Raw genomic sequence first — 25,268 nt, forward strand, 5'->3', positions numbered from 1 at the left:
CCCAGACACTCTACCAGGAATCTGAACATTAAGTAGGGTTATTTCTGTACTGCACATCATAATCACCAGATTCTGCTGAGAATTTCATTTAAAATTCTGTTGGCGTGCAAGCCATAATAATAGAACTCATTTGGTCAATTTTATTGACTCTGTAGGGCTAACACTAGTCATACTAAAGCAAGCAGTCTTGGTTCAGTAAGATTGGTGGTCTTCCATTTTGAAAATAACTTTGGTAAAATAGTAGTAATCCTGATTTAGGTGTGAAATCTTCACCTCAAGTTGAATATGTTGCAGACATATTGCAAACTTTGGGCGCTACTGAAATGAACAAAAATTTAATACTTTCAAAATATTGTTCCAAAACTTACACATTTACCACACAGTAATTTTTCAAATACCAAACTGAACTACAGAACTTCTTGTTAGAAAGAAATCCATAACAGTAGTTTTAGTGTAATCTAATGAACCGCATAAAGCCCAGTGCCAGCCCTTTCCAAAAGCCATGAAGTGGCAATATCCATTGGAGATTACAACCTGGAAAAAGCTGGTTTAAATGCTCACATTCAATAGGCCAATAATTGATTGTCCAGGAAAAAAATATTGACATAAAAGTTTTATTAAAAAAATTCCCCTTCTACCTCAAACAATTTAATTTTTAAGTTCTGTACTATGAGATCATGTTTCAAAAATGAAAATAGTACAGTATTAATTTATGAAGACTGTATACATGGTAAAATATCCCAGAATTCCACATAAACTTGGACTGTGCAAACAGATATAGCAAGTATTTCAGATGTCGTTTATTTGGTCCATGAGATGTACAGTATAGTAATAGTATTTGAGTTTTACAAAACAGCAAATATAAATAACCTGAAACTGTAACAATACACAAAATTTGTTTCTTACATTGACATACCAGGCAGTACGTGCTGAAAAACTTGAGTAAATTAACATTGTTTTACAGTAATGTACACAGTGCCAGCTGATGTTTAAGATCAGAGAGTTTAAACATAGCACTTCTTATTTCTCTTTTTAAAGAATCTGCTATCTCATATTAGTTGAGGGTGTGAAAAATGGTTAGATCTAGGCTAAAAATATTTTATGTCTAGCCAAAATAAAAATCTACATATTTATAAATCTGGGTTTCAAATGATGACCCTTTACTAAACAAGAGTAGTTTTGTCCTAGTGAATTATATCTAAATGTATTTACATAAAAATAACATGCTTTTTGTCTTCATGACTGTTTAAGCAAATACTTATGTTTAAGTATTTATAAACTAAGTTTCTACTACATTTAATATAGGATACTGGAAAACTTCTAAGATTCTATTGAAATGAGTGCTTTACCATCAAGAGGAATGGACACAAATTCTGTAAGCCAGTGGTGTGATTCTCCCTGGGAACAAAGGCCATAAAAATAGTCTAGTTCTGGACATTTAACACACCCCAAAGTAACATCTTATTGTATTACATTATCTAGATCATTCTATCGTTGGGTATTTGCACTCAGTCTAGTGCTATTATGTCATCTTGCTCTTCTGTCTGGTCTGAACGCATTCTCTTTGTACTGACATGCTCTCTATCTTCTAGTTTTCTCTTGCGGTTTTTATTTTCCATATCATCAGTATTGCTTGAAGGACCTTCATCATCAGAGTCAACAATCAATACATCATCTTGATCTGGAGCTAAAAAAAAATAATCAATTGGTATACTCTAAAAACTGACTATTTCACTTAGCACAAAAATAGAAAAATGCTTTCAATGCCAAAAATGAACGGATTGTTTTTTGATAAGACATTCTCACCCTTGAACGTCCAATACTTTTTTGTTGGGATAAGGGTTAATTGGCAAGATCTTTGTGCACATGCAAAGTCAGTATGAAATGCACATATGCCCTATGTGCAGGTGTTTTAAGTCAAGAATAATTACACACTTGAGTCCCAGTCCATCTTCAACTTTTACTCTTAGTGAATGAACTAGAACTTCTACTAACAGAGCCCATAAGAGTGAAAAAGAACCAGGCATAGAGAAAAAGAATAGACGGGAAGCTGTGTTAACAAAGAGCTAAAAAGATAACAATGGAACATGTAAAGAGGAGAACAGAAAGGATACATTAGAAAAGCAGATTTACCTTTTAAGAACCCTGTTTTTTGTATGAATACACTGTAGAAACTTTTTTTGAAGTACTTATAAAAATTGCCTCTATCTAAATTTGAAATAATTCTGACCACGCTCTAATGCTTATTCTCAATTTAGAAAAAGTGATAAATTAAGTGGCATGGGCAAGTGATCACTTTTTTGCACATATATTTTGGGTAGAACCACAAAAGTCATATGAACTTCTCAAAAAACTTTAAAAGAGAAAACATGTATAACAATTTCTACATAAAACAAGCTTTCAGTTTCATATAATCTGTGCTTCTGTGCCAGCTCTGAGTGCATAGCAGGAAGTTTCAAATATCTTAACTTAAATTTTAGAGTCCCATATCTATTTGGAGTTATTTCTTAAACTATTTAGGATACCTTCAGACAGACAGACAGACAGACAGACATTCTAAAACTGCAAGAGAAGGTATGGATATTTTTCTGGTTAGCAAATACTGCTTTCACCATGCTTTGCTTAGAATGGGAAAAAGGAGGCAGTGTGTCCTAATGCCCAGAACACTGGACTTGGTACCGCCCTACTGGCTGACCTTGGGCAACTCACATCCTTTCCTGTGCCTCAGTTTCCCCAACTGTAAAATGGGGAGAATGAAACTGATTTGAGATCTGCTGATAGGCACTATAAAATTTAAGAGCTAGATATTATTAGTGTGTGTATATCTATCTATATAATAGATTTTTTTGGTCAAACTACCACCAGCATTAACCGGTTCAAAAGCTGTAACAGAGGAAGTATTTGCTTTGTGTGGGTTCATAAAAATAATTTTATTTATTCACCAACATACAGTATGACGACATGATGAGTCTATTTTACACAATCATTGCAAATGACACTCTAGTCCTTTAACTGCTCTATGCCTGCAAAATCCTTTGCAGTTAAACAACATCTTCCTTATAAGAAAAACTATTCAAGTAGTTTAGATTTTTAAAAGTTTACATTTAAGATAAAATATTAACATTTTTAATGATAGTCTCAAAGGTGCATTTTTTTACTATTTATATGTTATATACACATAAGATGCCTTCATAATAGGTATCTTGGGCCCCACTGCTTTTTCACATTACAAAAATGGACTCAGCTTTAAGTCATCATGTAAAGGACACTTATTTTATGTTTTAACTGTAGTGCACAATCAAACAGGTAGGTTTCGAGTAAAAGGAGCTATTTAATTCAATCGCATAAGTATTCTTTACCTGTTGAAGTTGATGGCTGTGCTCCATCATCACTACCATTAGTAATGTTCTTAGAAATTGGTTCTGATGGTTTGGGGCCAACTTTTTCTGGACTGTCTCCAACAACTTCAAATTCCACATCTTTTTCTAGATCTTCACTGTGGAAAAACCCATAGGCTTTTAATCAAACATGTAAGCATCCACATTGGTCTTTTCATAAAAAAAACCCCACATATCTGAATCCACTACTAAGAGAGCAACATGTAATTATCACAAAATGATAATAAATGGAAAAGCTGTTCAAGCTCCCTCCTGACTGACATGCTTTTTGTATTCATATACACACCTTGTTTCAATGGCCTACCTGGGAATGCCTCTTCAAATAAGACCACCACTGAGGTAAATAGTCATTTGAATTTTCTTCCTCAGTTTCCTTCAATTTAAATGCCCAATTTCTGTGTTCATCACAAATGTCGAGTGAATGAATCTATTTTATAAGTATGTAAATAATTTACTCAGCTTCCCCACAATATAATTATGTTTACCTTGGTTCTAGGAGCATTCTACACAGTAAATAAAACAGGCCAAGATTTTCAACTGACTACTGATTTTGAGCACCAAACTTGCAACCCTTTATTCTGATAACAGGTAGTTAAATAGTCATCAATCTTCCATTTAGTTAGTAGTTTTTGATATGACAGTCCAGAAAGCTATACCTATTTTCTCCTTTGAGATCCACCAGCTGTACTTATTTTGAGCATACACTGCATTCTTGTCCGTGTATCATAAAATTTGTTTAATTAAACTAAGATCTCTCCAAGTTCCTATTCTTACATTAAAATTGTCAAATTATTTCAATCCAACAGTAAGACAAATGTTCCCTATCAAAGTCTTCATATCCTTTTAGTCACTTAATGTTTTAAACTTGTTTGTTTAAAATTCGCCTTAGAACAATGCTATAGAATATATATTATATGTAAGAAAACAAATGTTCCAAAATCTTTACCTATGAAGCACATTGATTAACAGGGTATAGTCCTGCAGGAAATCATCCGCTTGTAGCCGAGTGCCATTCCGAATTCCAAATTCTGATAACTTCCTGTGGTTATTTGCTACAAAAATAGTGAAATATTTGACAGAATTTTTACAAAAATTATGGTAAGTACTAGAATTAGTACTAGTACTTCAACGAATAGGAGTTTGCTTTCAAAAACAAGTAATTCACTGTAAGAAAATGAGACTGGTAAAGTATATTTGATTTACTTTAAATAAAATGTTACCTATATTATAAAATAATTCAAAAAGGTACAAATATACGTTAAAGTTTTATAGGTAGAGTTTAAAGCATAAAAGCCAGAAGATTCAGAATCTTCTCATTCCTTTTTATGCCATTTTTATCTACACACTGTAACCCTTATGATCTTTCCAATACCTTGCCATAACAGAAGAATAATGGAACAGAGAAACATTTTGATTCAGTTTCCTGATCACTCTGCATCCAACTTAACCCTTAATATCTTCTAATACATTTGTGCATAACTTCTGGGGAGGTTTTTGTTTTATGCACAGGACTACTAATAAAGAGGTTTAAACAACACTACACTAAGCCATCTGGACTCAATGCAGTTTCAAATGAACCAGAAAGCTAGTATGGACATACCTTCTGTTTCTCCCTCCTCTGAAGATATGAGAATAGTCCCTTTTCCATCATCTATCTGTACATCTGGTGCTACCATAGCAAATTTTTCTTTCACTATCTGAAAGGATAAAAGTGATCAATATTGAATACTCTATTTTAAGACCCATAATTTCTTCTTCTTGAGACATCTGCATTTAAAGCCTATTAAAAAAATCTCTCTTATTCATCTGAGCAAATTAAATTCCCCACCATAACTGGAATCTCAAAACCCAGTCAATACAAAAAACGACTAAATTATGTAACTGGGCCCTCTCTTTTAGGTGTTCAGGTAGGTTTTTTTAAAATCTAATATTAAGATACTCAACAAGAGACAGGATGTTAAAATAGCTATCATGTTATAATGTACTACTAATACTAATAAGTACTACTAATAAGAATAAACTAGCAGTGAACCGACTAATCTAGTTTTATTGTCCTTGATGAGAAAAGTTCAAAGTAAAAAGAAAAAGGTAAACAGCTTAAATATACTCTGAAAAGTGGACACAGATTTAACAAGTCAGTTTTAATAATCTGAGGTGTTACTAGCAATACAGTTAAGGAATTTTATTTCATTTTCTATTTCTTAACAAAATTCATCTCTGAAACTGACATTTGTCTTTAAACTTCCCTTACAGATTTTAAAATGCAATTTAAAAAGTATCTCTAATTAGTTTGTGTTCCCCTTTCTCCTCTTAGTATCATAATTGCTAAACTTGACATACATACCGTAATAAAAAGGGTTCAAACATCAACAAAATTTTGTAGTACAATAAGTGTACTTAACCTTAGATATAAATTGAAAAAAATGCAAAGGCTAAGTAAAAAATGACAGTTAAGGTTTCAGAGTCTTTACCTTATCCTGTAATGTCAACACAGTAACCTTGTGTACATTAAGTTTCACTGTCACTTCTGGTTTACTTGCACACACATAACAATTGGGATTTGGAGGATCCAATGCACAAGGAACAAGTAGCTTCTTTCTTGGGTTTGGTTGTTTGTTCAGAAAAATCTTTGAGGAAGAAGAGGGAAAAAATGAGGGTCAAATATATAACGAATAACTTCAAAACAAAAGCAAAAATGTTATCTCGCTTACCGTTCTACATTGGTCTATTTTTCCTGATAAAATCTTCAAACCCTCCAGCACTATCAAACCAGCTATCACTGCATTAGTTGTAGCTATAGCAGGGATTATATTTCCTGCCATTGCTGCAAAAAAAAAGAAAAAAAGCAAAAGTAGATTTTTTTTTCCAGTGCATGAACCTTTAAAGGAGTGCTAGAGAAAAATACTTCATTTAACGAGGTCATTATTAATTTTATTCTTACACTTGATATCAAATCTGCTCTTCATATTCATACTGAAAATGTGCATCCTGAGGTTTGCAGCAGAAGTAACAAAATCCATTGCAGATGGGTCATCCTGCCAACAAGTTTAACAAAACATTTTAGAATAGATTTTAAATTGGAAGAAATGTTTGCAGAAGTCTATTACCATAAATACAGACAATTTGAGAGATCTTGTACAATACTCAGTAATTATAATTGATGCATTTCTTCTTTCAGATAGTATTATGTTTCAACTTTTAGACAGTGTTGTACTTTAAACAAATATTATAAATACTACGTATTTTCATTTTGTAAATGTATTTACATAACGCTTTAAAAATGTTCAAAGCAAGTTCTAGACACTAATCCTCACAGCATCCCTGAAAGTAGGTAAATGTCTTATCTCCAATAACAGATAGGGAAACTAAGAAAGGGCAGGGGAGGTGACTTGCCCAGGGCTACACAGAAAGTCAGTGACAGAGCCAGGATTAGATTTCAGAACCTCCTAATTCCCAAATCTGTGACCATTCCTCTATTACATTGCCATCCAATGAAAAATAAAGGTTCTTTCTCCTTCACATCAGAGCCAAAATCATAGAGTTCAGGATTCTACTTTTATCAAACAACTGCCAATATGGTAAGACCCTAAAATACAGCATAACGCATTTTTCTGTATTTGATGTTGGACGTTTTCAACTATGAGGAAAAACAGTCTTGAACTTATGACTTGGCATTTAAGTGAAGATCCTGATGGTATGCTGATGCATAGCAGCTTGCAGGATTAGCGCTTTAGCAGGAATTTTTTTAAAGTGTATTTCCAATTAAGACTTTATATTATCTATTACTAATTTGACATCTTGACTGTTTGGTTTTTTTTAAAATCTGTGTTTATATTTTACTGTATGGTGTGTAGTTGTAGCTGTGTCAGACCCAGGATATTAGAGACAAGGTGAGTGAGGTTATATCTTTTATTTTGTCTCTTCATATTATATTGACATTACTGGATTCACCAATAATTCAGTTTGACCTTTGACTCTTCTTCTATGTTGTTTCTATTAACAGCTCTTTGTTCCAACCACATTTTTTTCAGAAATGGCAGTACAACAATCCAGATCTTTTACTATACAAGTCTACTGCAGAAAGACTATTGTCCGGCTATGCCAGAAAAAGGACACAAGACACTGGATGTGGTTTAATTAGGCTGAAACTTTATTCCTAAACATCTGGAAGTACCTGGCAGATAAAATTGTACAGTGCAGGTAATTCCATAATAAGTACATATATCTGGGAGGGTACAAGGCTGCTGTCCACATTCCCACTTTACTCATCCTGGCCCACAGCCAACCCACTGCTAGGACCTTGCCCCCTCCCTCCTGAATGGGGGGAGGACTATACAAGAGCAATGGATTTACTCCCGGCTGTACCTGTCACAAGAGTCCTGAACCCCTGCCCGTTTCCGCTCCTTTTAGGAGTACCTCCTTTATCTGATCACCGCATCCCTTCCCTATGTAGTACTTGCATGAGACAACAGCCCCAAGCTTACATAATGAGTTGTGACATCACAGCCTAATCCCCACTAACTTTTTTTTGCTCCCAACAAAGCCCCCAACCAGCTGTGGGGAAGGCAAAAAAAATAAATAAATCCCCCTTGTCTGGGCCAATCTGCGTGGACATAAACAGTCCCTCCTTTCTTCTGGTCACATGGGGAGAATGGGTTAACATCTCCACACTGACCTGACATGAAGATGCCACACCAAGTTGCTCTCTGACCTTTTCTGATAAGCCAGACAATGGCCCCCACTGCTTAAAGTGTGGTGAAGTCATTTTAAAAAGAAACTCTCCGCTGTTCATTTCAACTCAGATAACCACAGCTCACAGGACAAGATCATATTATTTCTGATGTTCAGACAATAGCCAGATCAACTCTTCTGTTCCTCACTTTTCTTTAACAAAGTTTCATAATATATCAGATGTCTATGGTCAGAGTTTTGCACTAGCTTTACACAGTAATTGGCTCCATCCTTACCTCTGTGTAAGGGTCTATACTGGAGAGGAATTAAATGGATATGACTAGAATTCAGTATCTTCCATTGTTGTTTCAAGTGCTGTTGTAGCTGTGAGAGAGACAAGGTGGGTGAGATAATATCTTTTACTGAACCAATTTCTGTTGGTGGATGGGACAAGCTTGAAAGCTTGTTACTTACACCAACAGAAGTTGGTCCAATAAAACGTATTACCATATCTCTCTCCTGACTAACAAAGTACAATTATTTTAAAAGCCACAACTAGAAGTGGCAAAACTGCTCCACACTGCTCTAGCAGATATGTCAACTTTTAAAAGTAATTATTTTACTTCCAAATACTTGATCTTTCTGCTGAATGTGTGACCATGGGTAAATCCATTGCTCTTTTATAGCCACCTCCCCATTCAGGAGGGAGAGGGCAAGGTCCTAGCAGCAGGTTGGCTGTGGGCCAGGATGGGTAAAGTGGACAGCAGCCCTGCACTCCCCAAATATATGTACTTTATTATGGAATTACCTGCACTGTACAATTTTATTTGCCAGACTGTTTTAACTATTGTTGTACAGAACTATTAAAGACTAAATAAAAATACGCATTCTCATGAGTAGCCACACCTATTTTTTGTTCCTAGAAGTGCTACTGTAGAATCAAACTAAGCCTTTAATAACCGATTAGCACATTTACTTAGCATATGACAAGTTCTTATACATCTTCTGAACTAACCTTATCCCATATAAGTTCAGCTCCATCACCTTTTTCAGCTAGGTGAACTCTCAGAGTTTCAACACTCTTTGAAAACAGACGTGCATAGCTCTTGACATCCAGAACCTGTTGGTCTTTCAGGCCTAAAGAGGAGTCATTCTGTTGATCAGACATATTTTTCTCTTCAAAATGAAAGAAAAAAAAGTTAAGATTACAAATATTTAGGAATTTCATAGATGTCTTTTTTAAAGATGTCAAATTTGCCAATTTTAATAAAATTGTACTCCATTTAGAAAACATGCAATTATAAGCCATAAACTAGAGTAGCTGAAATAGTTTATAACAAATCTGCACTTACGTCTTCCTTTTCAAAAGCTAAATTTTAGTATATTCATATCAGTAAGACTGCTGAAAACTCAAAATTGCTGTAACTAATACAAACACAGAAGGCAGTCCAAAGACAATCTGAGTATGAGACATTTTTATTGTCAAGAATGAAGTACAGTTTAAACAACACTTGATTGTTACAGCTGAGGATATCAGTGTATTCTATGAGGCTTCAGTTTTTTAAAATGAGAACTACAGAATTATGTACTTAATACTTGAAATAGCAAGGGCAAGTCAAATTTAGAAAGGCATTTTCATTCTCCATAGAAACAGCAGATCTTCAAAGAATTAAATGTCAAAATCAGTATTTTTAAATAGTTACAATGGTATGTAAAGTGCATACAGTTTTATATGGTTGAATATTTAAAGTATACCATAAAGCACAAACAAAAAACAAAAAGGGGAAAAAAAAGGGAAAAAAGATTACCTTGATTCTGTACTTCGGTCCAATCCAATGGCACAGGAGGTTTCCTTTTTTTCCACAGTTTATCCATTGTCAACAGATATCTGATATCATCTTTGAAAAGCTACAAAACAATATGAAAAATGAAAAGGAAAGTAAAGATATTGTTTTACTTCATTTTTAAATCTACTTTAAGATTAAGAGCTTGTGTTTCTCTACCGGAGAGCACGTTCAGCCACAGTGATTAAAATTATATAACAATTCCCCTCACCTCAAGAAGGCACAAAGGGGAAATAGAAATTGAAAAGTTACTCCCAATCCCTGCCTTCTAAAACATTAACTATTTTATGTAAAATAGAAATAAGTAGTAGTTAGCACCCAAATATTTTATCATCCATGAAGTGTCAAGGGAATAATGATACCATACACAAACACACACTGAAGTAGTCATTGTAAATATTGGAACATGTGCTGAAGGGCATTTTTACCTATATGTCAACTTAAACAGTGATCTAATTCTAAAGACCATGGTAACAGTCTGTACTGCTTAACATCACAGTCCGTATCATGCCTGTTCCTAACTTCTATCCACTAGGGACAACTGTTTGGGGAGGGACTCTGAAACAGCACCTACATCCCTGTTCCTGGGATGGTTGCACCCAGAGCATAAAGGAGAACCTTCCCATACTCAGACTGCATCTGCTTATGTTGGAGGGGCTCCCACAGAGCTCAAAAATAGTTTTTGCATTTTTTCTCTTTAAAAATAACTAAATCAGATGTAAATTTAACTACAATTTAGTCATTGCTCTGGTGCAACAGAGGCAGCTGGTAACTGTCCCTCCACTGGAGCACAGGCAAAGGAGTATACATGGTAGGACCACGATGCTACACCAAGAACTACTCTCAGGTATGTCTTCACTACTAATGTTAAAGTGTTGCCGCAGCAGCGCTTTAACGTGGCTGTGTAGTCGCGGCACCAGCTGTAAAAAAAACAAACCACCCCCACCAGGGGAGTAGCTCCCAGCGCTGCTGCACTGTCTACACTGCCACTTTACAGCGCTGAAACGTGCATCACTTATGGGGTGTGTTTTTTCACACCCTTGAGCTAGAAAGTTTCAGCGCTGTAAAGTGGCAGTGTACACAAGGCCTCAGTGTCATATCAGGATTATTATTTTTCTTAAATAATCAGATTTGACTGCTAACTTAAGCATCCAAGTTGAAAATTTTCACTTAAAAGTCTATAGTAATTCACACACTTCAAACAATAATACTTATCGGGAGCAAAACTATTACCTTAGTGAAAAGTTTAACTGGATCATATCCAGTGGATTTAGCCCATTCCTTAGTTGAAACACGTTTAATATCACCATCTTCATTAGACGCTCTTGCTCCTGCTTCTGTTGGCTCCCCTATAAAATAAAAGGTTGATTATGTTTTTGAATTTAAAAAAAGCAGGTTGTGACCCAACATATTTTTCATCATGGATAAACTAACACTATCCAGGGAATAGAACTGAACATTCACCCGTCTCTGAAGTATTCAGAGGTTTTTTCCCTCTGCAATCCATTGGCCTATCAGAGAATCCAAAAGGAGAAGGGAAAGTAGACAGTTCTCAGGATCGTTTCTTAATAGACTAACATTAATTGAATATCATACAACTAGCTGTAAAAAACTTAAGACATTTTGATTAACACAACTCATATACTATGAAGTTACTGATTTATGTCACTCACAGGCAGCTTCAGGATCAGCTCTGTCAGGGGATACTTCCTGATCAGCATCTTCTTCACCAAACAACTGACTACGTATTAAAAAAAAACAAAAACATGAGATTATCATAAGGTAATTGTTAAGTAAGTAGTTCCTTCTTTATACCTGGTTTTTTAAAGCCTGTCATAAAAAATTTGTGATAGATGCTTTACTTATCCCAAAAAGAACAGGAGTACTTGTGGCACCTTAGAGACTAACAAATTTATTAGAGCATAAGCTTTCGTGGGCTACAGCCCACTTCATCGGATGCATAGAATGGAACATATAGTACGAAGATATATATATACACATATAGAGAAGGTGGAAGTTGCCATACAAACTATGAGAGGCTAATTAATTAAGATGAGCGATAATCAGCAGGAGAAAAAAAACTTTTGTAGGGATAATCAAGATGGCCCATTAAGACAGTTGACAAGAAGGTGAGAGGATACTTAACTTAGGGAAATAGATTCAACATGTGCAATGACCCAGCCACTCCCAGGCTCTATTCAAACCCAAGTTAATGGTATCTAGTTTGCATATTAATTCAAGCTCAGCAGTTTCTCGTTGGAGTCTGTTTTTGAAGCTTTTCTTTGCAAAATCGCCACCCTTAAATCTTTTACTGAGTGGCCAGGGAGGTTGAAGTGTTCTCCTCCCGGTTGTTGATGTTATGATTCCTGATTATGCTCTAATAAATTTGCTAGTCTCTAAGGTGCCACAAGTACTCCTGTTCTTTTTGCGGATACACACTAACACGGCTGCTACTCTGAAACCTTACTTATCCCAGTCTATTCTACTTGATTATCACAGCTGTGTTAAATCTAGGATTTTTATATTTTGTTATGAGAATTTCATTTAGCACAGTCTAATATTTATATTGTGAGAAGCCACAACAGGATAATTTCTCAGAGCTTCTATAGCATGGAAGTATGATGTATATACCAAATTTATTTGGACCCCAAAAACGATACAGAAAATATTCTGCGAGGGGAGCATCCTTTGATAAAAGAACAGGCTAATTAAAAAGTCAGCCATAGACAGTGTGACAGTTGGTACTCCTATATTCATTCCTTTTTCAAAACTATGACAAATATTTCATAAAGTATGCCTTGTGAGGTGGTATTTGAAAACTCATAATTTGCTGATTATTGTCCCAGTACAATATGTGTGCCAACATTGTATATAAAGTTATAAGATTCTACTGAATGATATTATTAAAACATATTCCAAATCTGGGGAAGCAGTCACAAACCAGTTCCTCAGATACAAAAGACAAACTGATGTCTCAGCCAGGTGTCAAGGAATCAAATAGATCATCACCTGGTTAAATGGCAATTCTTTGGCAGGAAAAAGGGTGAGAGGGAGAAATTTACACGTTGGTAAAGAAACAGCTGGAGGTTCCTGTCCCCACAGACTGTCTCCTGAATCTCAGCTGGAGATGATTCTCAAAGAGGAGGAAAAGGATAAGAATGAGGAACAGATACCCCAAGTTGTTCCTCCCTTTCTCTCTCCCCACAATGACCACAACACCTGAGGAACAAAGAAACAGGTTTCGATTGAGGGGGGAATTCTGTCTGAAAGGAATTCAGCCAGTAAGACTGCCAGAACATGTGGTGAGAGACCTTTTGCTTTGAATGCACTTACCTTGTTAAGTTAGGTATTAGTTGCGTTTTTACCTTTTATTTCTTTGTAATCAATTCTGACTTTTAATGCCTCATTACTTGTAGCTACTTAAAATTTTTATTTCTTTCTATAATACACTTGTTTTATTGTTTTACCTAAACCAGTATGTTTGGATTGAAGTATTCAGGAAACTTCAGTTAGGAGAACAAGATTTGTGCAAGATTTTATATGAGCTTGTGTTGTCCAGGAGAGGGCACACTTCTGGGGAAAGTCTGGGACTGAGAAATTGTTAGTGTTTCTGTGAAGTGTAATTCAAGAATGGCTGGCCATAGCACTCATATAATATAGCTGAGAGTAATTTACATGTTGGAGGCTGTGTGTGGGCACACGAGGAGTGATTCTCACAGTGAAGCAGGGTAAAAGGCACCCAGGCTAAAGAATTGAGGGGACACAGCTGTTCAACCGTTCATACTGTACCCTGGGTAATGTCACACAGTTTTAGGGCAAGAAAATAAAATGTCCACAGTCTGCACTTCTATAGAGCTGAAATAAAGTGAAGAATAGAATTCCAAATGGAAAGTTCTTACAAACATGGATTGAGAAATTAACTAGTCCCAATCCTGCAGTAGAGCTATTTATCTTTCCTATGAACAGAAAAATTCCAGAATAAAAAAGTTCATCTCATGGCAATTTTGTTTTAAGGCTGCATGACCTAACCTCTTGAAGGAACACCAAGACCTGTGACTGGGAATTTATATTTGAAACAAAAGGCAAGAAACTATTAAAAACCACCTCTATCTCTCTGTTCTGGCTCAACAGGAAGCTAGACTCACCTACCATGTAATGCTTCAGAGTAGCAGTCGTGTTAGTGTGTATTCACAAAAAGAAAAGGAGTACTTGTGGCATCTTAGAGACAAACAAATTTATTTGAGCATAAGCTTTCGTGAGGTACAGCTCACTTCATCGGATGCATTCAGTGGAAAATACAGTCGGGAGATTTATATACATAGAGAACATGAAACAATGGGTGTTACCATACACACTATAACCAGAGTGATCACTTAAGGTGAGCTACTACCAGCAGGAGAGGGCGAGGGGGGGACGACTTTTTGTAGTGATAATCAAGGTGGGCCATTTCCAGCAGTTGACAAGAACGTCTGAGGAACAGTGGGGGGTGGGGGTGGGGGATAAACATGAGGAAATAGATTTACTTTGTATAATGACCCAACCACTCCCAGTCTCTATTCAAGCCTAAAGTTAATTGTATCCAGTTTGCAAATTAATTCCAATTCAGCAGTCTCTCGTTGGAGTCTGTTTCTGAAGTTTTTTTGTTGAAGTATTGCCACTTTTAGGTCTCTAATCGAGGGACCAGAGAGACTGAAGTGTTCTCCAACTGGTTTTTGAATGTTATAATTCTTGACGTCTGATGTGTGTCCATTTATTCTTTTACGTAGAGACTGTCCAGTTTGACCAATGTACATGGCAGAGGGGCATTGCTGGCACGTGATGGCATATATCACATTCGTAGATGTGCAAGTGAACGAGTCTCTGATAGTGTGGCTTATGTGATTAGGCCCTATGATGGTGTCCCCTGAATAGATATGTGGGCACAGTTGGCAACGGGCTTTGTTGCAAGAATAGGTTCCTGGGTTAGTGGTTCTGTTGTGTGGTGTGTGGTTGTTGGTGAGTATTTGCTTCAGGCTGGGGGGCTGTCTGTAAGCAAGGACTGGCCTGTCTCCCAAGATCTGTGAGAGTGATGGGTTGTCCTTCAGGATAGGTTGTAGATCCTTGATGATGCGTGGAGAGGTTTTAGTTGGGGGCTGAAGGTGATGGCTAGTGGCGTTCTGTTATTTTCTTTGTTGGGCCTGTCCTGTAGTAGGTGACTTCTGGGTACTCTTCTGGCTCTGTCAATCTGTTTCTTCACTTCAGCAGGTGGGTATTGTAGTTGTAAGAATGCTTGATAGAGACCTGGTAGGTGTTTGTCTCTGTCTGAGGGGTTGGAGCAAATGCGGTTGTATCGTAGAGCTTGGCTGTAGACAATGGATCGTGTGGTGTGGTGTGGTCAGGGTGAAAGCTGGAGGCATGTAGGTAGGCATAGCGGTCCGTAGGTTTCCATATAGGGTGGTGTTTATGTGACCATCGCTTATTAGCACCGTAGTGTCCAGGAAGTGGATCTCTTGTGTGGACTGGTCCAGGCTGAGATTGATGGTGGGATGGAAATTGTTGAAATCATGGTGGAATTCCTCAAGGGCTTCTTTTCCATGGGTCCAGATGATGAATATGTCATCAATGTAGCGCAAGCAGACTAGGGCCATTAGGGGACGAGAGCTGAGGAAGCGTTGTTCTAAGTCAGCCATAAAAATGTTGGCATACTGTGGGGCCATGCGGGTACCCATAGCACTGCCGCTGATTTGAAGGTATACATTGTCCCCAAATGTGAAATAGTTATGGGTGAGGACAAAGTCACAAAGTTCAGCCACCAGGTTTGCCGTGACATTATCGGGGATACTGTTTCTGACGGCTTGTAGTCCACCTTTGTGTGGAATGTTGGTGTAGAGGGCTTCTACATCCATAGTGGCCAGGATGGTGTTATCAGGAAGATCACTGATGGCTTGTAGTTTCCTCAGGAAGTCAGTGGTGTCTCGAAGATAGCTGGGTGTGCTGGTAGCGTAGGGCCTGAGGAGGGAGTCTACATAGCCAAACAATCCTGCTGTCAGGGTCCCAATGCCTGAGATGATGGGGCGTCCAGGATTTCCAGGTTTATGGATCTTGGGTAGCAGACAGAATACCCCAGGTTGGGGTTCCAGGGGTGTGTCTGTGCGGATTTGTTCTTGTGCTTTTTCAGGGACTTTCTTGGGCAAATGCTGTAGTTTCTTTTGGTAACCCTTGGTGGGATCAGAGGGTAATGGCTTGTAGAAAGTGGTGTTGGAGAGCTACCTAGCAGCCTCTTGTTCATATTCCAACCTGTTCAAAAAGGCTGACAAAGGAGGTGCTGTCGTCATCATGATTATGATGTCAGAGTTGTTTCTGAGGCTCTGGATGGCATTGTGTTCTGCACGGCTGAGGTTATGGGGCAAGTGATGCTGCTTTTCCACAATTTCAGACCGTGCACGTCAGTGGAAGCACTCTATGTAGAAGTCCAGTCTGTTGTTTCAACCTTCAGGAGGAGTCCACCCAGAATCCCTCTTTTTGTAGTCTTGATAAGAAGCTCTCTGTGGGTTAGTATGTTGTTCAGAAGTGTGCTGGAAATATTCCTTGAGTCAGAGGTGTCGAAAATAGGATTCTAGGTCACCACAGAACTGTATCATGTAATGCAGTTTATAACTGAAAACAAACTAAGGCACAGGGGGAGTTAGTATTTGTTGCCTTTCAAATGTCTGTTGAGAGGGTACTGCCTTTAACACATTTCCCTCAAAGCTTATGATCTTTACTGTTATCAACCAGTCAACATGAAAGGAAGAGAAAACTTTTTAAATAATAAATCTCCAGCTCGGAAATTTAGTCTAAGGTCACATTGAGATCTTGCAGGTGACATCTAATCTTAAATTATGTTCTTTTCAGCAAGACAACACACAACACAAAGCTAAATGGAAAAAAATGAGCTGTAAAGCCAAGTTTCTCTTAAATTACCTCCTCATTTATATAACTCCAACAATACTGTGTCTATCACTTTTATTTATACTGAAGTAAGCTGGTGCCTCTAAAAAGGCAGCAAATTTCTTCAATCAATGAAGTAATTGTGGTCGCAAATATTCATTGGCTTCCCACAAAACATAATTTATAATGAAGCAACAGGCAAACACACCTCCAATCAACCCATATCAATGTGCCTAAGAAACTTTTTTGCCAGTTTCTCTCTGCGATACTAGAATATCAGTCTGTTTTTAGAGTTTGTTCTATCATTAAGTGAAACTGATAGGGCAAGCTATCAATAGGTTTTCAGTGCATTCCTCAAATGTGGTAGAAGTTTGGAAAAGAAAAAAGGATGCTGTAATGTAATTTTTAATTTGCCTATTTTGATTTTTTGTTGTCGGCGATACATTTAGAAATTAGAAAACAGTGTGATCGCTCTTTTCTTAAAATATGTTTACTTACTTGAACAAATACTTTGCCCACACAATGCAGTGGATAGGTTCTGATGGAGTGTTGCGAATTGTGCAGCCTGGAAAAGTCTTCTGAGTTGGTTTAGGATGACATTCATAACACTCTGTCACTCCCTATAGAATCAGGAAAAGATAACTATTTCCGTAAGTCACACTGTGATGGCTACTAATACGGTATTCATCATTAAAAAGTGACAATGTTAGCAATATCTCGATAAACATAAAGGACATTATCCAGCCTATGCTGTCCGAAAGAATAAATGAATCAAACAACAACAATAAAAAGTTATATCAACTAACCTTTTTGATAACTGTTACTTGTCCAAGGTAGCCTGCAGTTCCACTCTCTATAAGAGGAACATCAGCAGCCAGACACATCCTGTTCACATGGTTACGTGCAGCTGGAAGAGAAAGCATTCAGGATTAATTTGAATATTAACTAAAAGAGAACGTTTGACTTTGGAAAGGTTGGAGACCAGCCTCCTGCATAATATATATCTGCACCTACCTCATTTCATTATACACACCACCTTGCCTCTCTCACAACACCAATCTTTCAGTTAGTACAATATATTGACAGCTGTTCTTAACATAGAAAATGCCAACTAAAATGTAGTTATGTATCATGGGGACCTTCCTACCATGGGGGGCACACTTTTAATTCTTAGCATTTACATATACACCACTGTTCATTTTCAAAGTCCAAACTGTACAAACATGACGTACACCTTAAAGCCACCCTAGTGAAGTAGGTAAGCAGTAACCTCATTTTGCAGGTGGTGAGACAGAGACAGAGGCTGAGTGACTTACCTGAGGCTGCAAAGAGCATTAATGTCAGAATTGACATCAGAACTCAGTAATTTTTGGTTTCTACCTTCTATGTGCAGGTCACATTTCTTTCATCTCAGAAATAAAGCCATAAAAAAAGTGGAAATCTCACCTCTGTTATCCAAAGCATTCATAACCAATGTAAACTGCCGGAAGAATTCTACATTATAGTCAGGGCTGTAGAAAAGAAAAAATATTAAAACCAGTTTATTAAATGGCTTTTGGTTATTATGGCACAGCAGAAATTCTACACAAACAATGTAAGCAGAAATAATATCCATATGATAAGTTCCACAGACATAAGCTAAGTTTACCACTCACCTTTAACTATCTCACCTGTCCTCTGCCCAATTTAAAGTCTCATATTCTTCAACACTGCAGGGCTAGGAATGGGAACATTATACTACTGAAAAGGAGCTATTCCAAGCTTCCCATCTGGACTTAGTGGCCCCAAACAATGGACTTTAAAGATATGACCTTTTTTGTTTAAAAATGCTATTAGTTATAAGTTATTTTGGAAGGGTTTTTCCCGCCCCCAAATTTAGTTTTAATTTCTCTCCAACTGAGATATGGTCATTCAGACTCCTATCCTTATAGATAGGGAAATATGCATATTATTACTCAGTAAAGTTCTTAAACACATAGAAACAATATATGCACAAACAAAATGCATAACCACCAACTGTTAAAATAAAGAACTACTTTTACAGAACAGTATTATTTATTACCTCTCCTATTATTACTGACAATTAGTCAGTCTATAAAACTATTGTCCAATGGGAAATGTCCTTTGTAGTTCCACTTAAAAAAAAATCACTCCCATGATCCAAAGCAGGGTGAAAATTCTCCTTTTAAGCTCTGGAGCAGTAGTTCACTCACCAATAGTACTTCCAGAACTGTGCAAATTTCTAACAACATTGACAATATGATTCACACAAAAATCTTTTCAGCCACAGTGGAGGAGAATGCACTACATATCCCACAACTCCCCTTTTAATAGCTATGAAAAAACTTGTAAACAAAAAACACGATGTGCATATCAATTCCATTGGAACACAGGGGGAAATGTTAATGTCTGGTAGTGAAAGAGGCAAATTTAATATACAAAGAAATTTTCCAAATGCTGAAGGGTTTTTACCGCTAATAAACAGAAAGCAAAACAAAAAGTTGAACTAAAAAATGTATTTGACAGCATCTTTTAATGTGCATGTTAACATTCTAAACCAAATACTGTAGCGATGTTGATTTAGTAAATGTTATAACATTAACTGTTAACCCATCTAACACGTTTGTAACCCAATTAGAAAAAACTTCCAATTTTTTTTTTTTTGGAAAGGCAGGGAAAAAGGGTTGATGGGAGAAGAGAAGTATATTCTGGAAAATATATTTAATGGTTTTAAAATTTTAGGAACGAAGAAAAAGGGTAAAGCTAATAAAGATTTAAATGTCTGTGTGTCAACAACATTAACATTAACACAACATAAAACATGGTATTGAAGGAACTGGAAAAACACAAATGAAACCATTAGAATTACTCCATCTTATGGAAAGATGTATTTTGTACTGTACTGACCTAGTACATTAAAGACATTAACTCTTAACTAGATTTTTAAATGTTAACTGTTGACACAGAGAGCTAGGGTCAAATTATGATTTTAAAAAAGTGTTTCACATGTATAAGAGTAGAATATGCAAATGTGTTAATCTCCACACATGTTAAAGTGTCTTCTGGTTTTTATTAAGAACTCAACATACTTCTTAAAAATATTCAAATTACACATTTATCCAATTAGTACCTGAGGCCCAAGCAGAATTCAATGTTCTAGAACAAACAGTGTTTCTTAACGACCAGTCTGTGGACCGGCACCGGCCTGCGATCTCTTTGACAGAGTTTAGGAAGGCAGAAAGCTGGTCCCTGGTATCAAAAAGGTTGAGTAACACTGTTCTAGAAAACGTCCACAATGGTTGAAAAAAGGAGAAATTGGATACAAACATTTGAATAAATATCATTAAAATAAAATTCATAAATTCATGCCCAAACTGAAGTCACTCAGTTTGCTGTAGCCTGACATTTATAGCTAATTTTTCAATATTTAGTAATTTTATAAAATCTCCTCAAGATACCAGTTTTAAATAACTAGATATTTATACAGATATGAAATTCCCAATAATAAGAGTATTTAAATAAAATTTAAGACAAACATACTTCATGATACTGTCATGATAAGCTATAATATTAGCTTCTGGGTAAAACTGTAACACGCTTTCCTTAGCCACCTGAAAAAGAACAAACAATTGGTAGTCCAATATTTCTACCTTACATTCAAGATTCAACAAATCTGCAAACACTAGGCATTAATACTGGGCTTTAATTTTTTTTAAATGCAGAAATACTGTATCAATACTTACTCCATCAATTATTGCAGAAAAGAATATTACAAGCGATATGATATATGAATCATGAATTTTCGACGTTGATCTAGTATGTACAATAACTATTTTAATATTACATTCATAACATGAAAGATGTTTATTATATTCATTAGAAAAAAGTTCAGTTTTCAAAATCTTCTCCTTACCTGTGCTTTTGACCTCCCAACATGTTTCTTTTGAAACAAAAACTGCCTGTTTAAGTTGCTGACATCAATAGTATCCAGATCAATCTATAAGTGCATAAGAGACAGCCATTTCACATTTACAAACTAAACAGACCAAAAGTAGCGCATGTAACATTAAAATAGAGTTCTTCATGCTATCTTCAGAGAGCACAATTTTCAGATCTACTGCAATTTATCAAGTAAAGTTATGTGCATTTATGAATAAAAACATGAAAACCACAATTGTTCTAACTGGCTGAGTCAACATTTAAGACCAGGAATTTCAGGAACAGCTTCATTTCACCTTCTACCCCTCCACCCTGACTTAATTAAAAAAAAAAAAAAAAAAAAAAGCACAACCCAAGCCTTCTGAATTATAAATTTAATTAATAAAAACAATGTGATTTTACATTTAAAATGTTAAAATTACTAGACTTAACTGACCAGGACAATTAAATGCATTGATGTACATGGACTTTAAAGCTCAAATTTTCAGATCTGTGCATATGCACAATTACTATATCTGCACACTGACAGCTGCAGGACCTGTACGTACAAATGATCAACTACATATCTAACTGGTTATCTTCTTGCACAGTTACAGTGATTACACATGTTCAGTAATGTTAATAGCTAGGATAAGTTTCAAAATTTAAGGATGCGAGAGTTAGATAATGCAGAAAGAATCCCTGGGAAAAATGAAAAATGCACAGACATGTGACTTTGAACCACATATTAAAAATGTGCATGCTAGTTAGTAGGAAAGCTCCAATTTCTGATCCTTCTGTATTTTAGGATATGTTCAAAATGGTGTGGAAAATTAGCAATGCCATGTGCAAATGAAGAACATTTGCAAGAATTCTGCTCATGAACAATATATATTTTACTATTATGTAGTTTTCTTACCCCATATACTTTATTAACTGAATAAAAAGCCCTCTATGGCTAGATTTATGGCTGCAGTTAAAATAAAAATACAAAGTGCAGAAGTTAAAGTTCTTAAACCAATATTAACTCAGTCACATTTCAGGTATGCAGTAGCTTCTATTTCTCTTTTTCCCGCTGAATGTGTAGCTTAGTAGGTTTCAGTTTACATCCTGACACAGTAGCCTTCACTACAGTCTAATACAGGGATTACACAAACTAGTAGTTCCACTGAGCATGTCTGTATATCAAAAACTGATCACATTTGAACACGGTTTTGAAAAACTCAGTTGCATGACAATGCTGACCATAACTCAGCAATCAGCACATATGACGAATCACGTTCAACACTGTCACCTAACTTGATTCTTCAAAATTATTTTCAACAATCAAATTTTGTTAGACAAGCCTGCTGACATCAATGCCTACTCATGCCATCAGGCAGACTAAACACATATGCCACAAAACATCCAAGTTGTACAACATGCCCAAATTGACACTGTCCTAACTCCTAAGAACCTTTCTTTACATTTTCATTTACTGATATTGGACAAAAGTAATTTTCTTGTAAACTAACAAAACTATTTTGCACAATAATTATAGCTTTGCTCTCATTCTCTTTGTCCACTGCTCAGCCCCTTCCTCCATAGTCAAATTTTGATAGACACTCTCAAACTGCTGCCAAAGAGAGAGAGAGAGAGAGAGAGAGAAAAGAGTAAAGGGAACAAAACTAAGGATCTGATGTATGCTAATAGAGTTGGCCATGGTCCTAAAACAGGGGCACAAGCAAAATACTAAACATGCCAATGGAAAATTTACCTGGCTTATAAACCTTGATTTTCCAAGGCAGCCACAGCAATCTTTGGAACAAAAGTACTTGCTATTTTTAAGGGGTAACAAGAGTCCAATAACAAGGTGAGAAAAACACTAAAAATGCCTCACAATGAAGAAAAATGTTTATCGTCGTCCTCGTTTCTAGATTTGGTTCACTGACACAATATTAATGTTAACTCCATCCAGAAAATACTGAAATAAATGGGACTGCTTGTGGAATAACGTACTAGGGGCTGAACATGGCCATGGGTCTGGAAACCATTTGCCAAGTGTCAAAACATGATTTCTGATAAAAGTTCCTAATTTAGTTTGTTAAGCAAGTTTGGACATGAACAAAATTTCTCAGAACTAAACTTAAAATCTGTTTTCCACACAACATTTTCAAACTTTGTTTATGGCCAAATGCGGACAAATCAAAACAGTGATGGAAATAAGACAGGTGACTAAGACCTGCTAAATTTATAATTTGACTTTTTAAAAAAACCTCTCTTTACAACTACATTACATGATAGTAATGAATTAAGAGCTGAAAACCAGGTTTATTTGGGGACATTAATTTTCTGCCAAAAGTGCTAACAGTCCCTTTTTTCATGTGTACCCATTCTTCTATACTCCAGTTTAGAGATTCACATCAGGAAACAAAAGTGAAAGCAACAGCCTGAAGGAAGTATCAGGATTGGACTTTCAAGACTGACAATTTTACAACTCATTATCTAAAAATACAATTTCACCACCCACATATTTCGCTTTTAGTATCACCCAGCAGACTACAACAGCAGTCTATTCTAGATATTAACATCTCTACTAAAAGACAGCAAGCATTAAGCAAAAATGAACACAGACTTTTTGCTAAGATTTTAAGGGAGCAGCTGAAAAGTGGCAAACAGGATTTGCTATTTCCCACGCGAGTTTTTGCCTACTAGCTTTCGGGAAAGCGAGGCTTCTACTTCACCATGTGACTGCGCAATCCCTGTTGGGGAAAGACAGACAGCGATGCCTTCCCATACAGATGTTATTAGTGAATTCTCAGATCACACTTCTGAATTCCTGGAGAGCGAGAGATCCCACTCGAGTCTTTAGTATTTTTTGGACAGTCAATCCCTACAGGACGCAAAGCGCACACACCATCGTTACACTGGATTTTATATTGGGGGTTCCCGGGCTTGAAACTTTATTTATTTTCTGTCAGGGTTTCTCTTTACACAAGCGGTAACTGCTCCCCATCCGCCCAACGCAGGCCACCCCCATCAGCTCTGCCAAGCCAGCTCCCACCTCTCCCACCCACTGTAACCTCTCCTCCCGCCAGCCCCGGAGGCCCACGCGCAGGGGGCCCTGCGGGACGCGGCAGCCCCTCCCTAGTCCCTGCAGCTTTGGCGGGCAGGAGCAGTTTGAAAACACACAATGAGAGGGGAGGGGGGAGCACGGCGCACGCTCCCCGGGCGGCCCCGCGACCCGCTTCTACCCCCGCAAAGCGGGCCGCGCTCGGCTCCCTCCGATCCGCTTTCCTCAAGCCCGTATCTGCTCCCCGGCCCCCTCTCCCCGCCCGGCGTTCGCTCCGGCCCCGGGCCGCACCACGTCGATGTTGTTGAAGCCGGTGAGCACCAAATCCTTGAGCAGCTCGCAGCCGATGCCGCCGGCTCCCACCACCAGCAGCCGAGCCCCGGACACGGCCTCCGCCAGCTCCCTGCGCAGGGCTCCCGACACCGGCAGCGACATGGCGAGGGGGAGGCAGCGCGCGCGCGCGGGCGGGCGGCCGAGCAGCAGCTCCGCGCGTCTCTCCTCAGCGCCGGGCCGCGCTCGGGACAACGACGACGAGCCCCAGCCCACACTGAAGTAGCCACCGCGCCCCGCAACTGTCGCAGCGCCCCCTGCTGGCGGGGAGGAGAACGGGCCGCTCCGAACGCCAGGAGCCGCTAGCGGACGTGCCTAGCGTGGCTTGACGGCCAAGTGGCGACAGCGGCGGGTGGGGACGCAGAAGAGCCGGGTTCAGTTCCCGTACCCAAATCTACTGCAGAGAAGAGCTCAGAAAAATGGCTCCTGGTGGGCTTGGGTCACGTGCTGCTGAGGGTGAGAACGGCTTCCGGCCCCTGCCAGCTGGGATTCAGTGCTCCTATCCTCCCCCCGAAGTGTCTCTTCAATGCAAAAACACAGATTAGGGAGGATTGCTATCGTGCTGTAAAAACCGCCTTATTTGAAGTGTAGGCAGAGGGGGTTCTAGTGCTTTTTGATCTCATTTAGAATCACAGTTTAGCAATGCTTATCTACAAAGGAATAATGTTTTAACTTGTTTTTTTAAACGTGTTAGCCTTAGAGGCACATCTTAGCTTCACTTCTCCCTGCTAAATACAAACAACTTCTGCTGTCTGTACTAGCCTTTTAAAATTTATTAAGGGTTTAGCTAACAATTTTTTAAAAAAAACACCTTTTGTCATAGGACTTACCCACATGCAGAGTTACACTGTTTTTACTTACACCAACGCAAAAGGCTCTGAGTTCAATTTAAACCAAGCTTGCTATAGTTTAGTTTACATGGATTAAAGAACAGGGCTAAGCAAAACCACTCAAACTAAAATAAAGGTGTTCACACGGGGGGTTTAACTAAACCCAGGCATATTTGTATGCAGCCAATGCCCTAGGTTAGAGAAGCACTTGGATCACAGAAGTTAGGCTGTATCCATCCTCCCAGAATCAGGAATATATGGAATAATTCCTAGCACTGCATCCAAAAGCTTGCATCCTTATGTGTGTTAAAGCAAA

The 25,268-nt window shown here is 37.6% G+C and overlaps 1 protein-coding gene across 1 annotated transcript; it reads right to left on the bottom strand.

Annotated features, from left to right (window-relative positions):
* Positions 1 to 610: 610 nt before the first annotated feature.
* UBA2 (ubiquitin like modifier activating enzyme 2) lies at positions 611 to 24,306 on the bottom strand. Its single transcript, XM_074968773.1, has 17 exons — positions 24,084 to 24,306; positions 20,736 to 20,819; positions 20,363 to 20,433; positions 18,269 to 18,333; positions 17,629 to 17,729; positions 17,321 to 17,442; positions 11,587 to 11,654; positions 11,147 to 11,262; positions 9,878 to 9,977; positions 9,085 to 9,245; positions 6,340 to 6,433; positions 6,110 to 6,222; positions 5,870 to 6,025; positions 4,999 to 5,095; positions 4,345 to 4,450; positions 3,360 to 3,496; positions 611 to 1,687 (listed from the first exon to the last, which is right to left on the bottom strand). The coding sequence occupies exons 1-17, from the start codon at positions 24,225 to 24,227 to the stop codon at positions 1,509 to 1,511; spliced, it is 1,914 nt and encodes a 637-aa protein (XP_074824874.1). The 5' UTR covers positions 24,228 to 24,306; the 3' UTR covers positions 611 to 1,508.
* Positions 24,307 to 25,268: the final 962 nt, after the last annotated feature.

This window comes from Natator depressus, chromosome 12, assembly GCF_965152275.1.
Source record: "Natator depressus isolate rNatDep1 chromosome 12, rNatDep2.hap1, whole genome shotgun sequence".
NCBI lineage: Eukaryota > Metazoa > Chordata > Testudines > Cheloniidae > Natator > Natator depressus.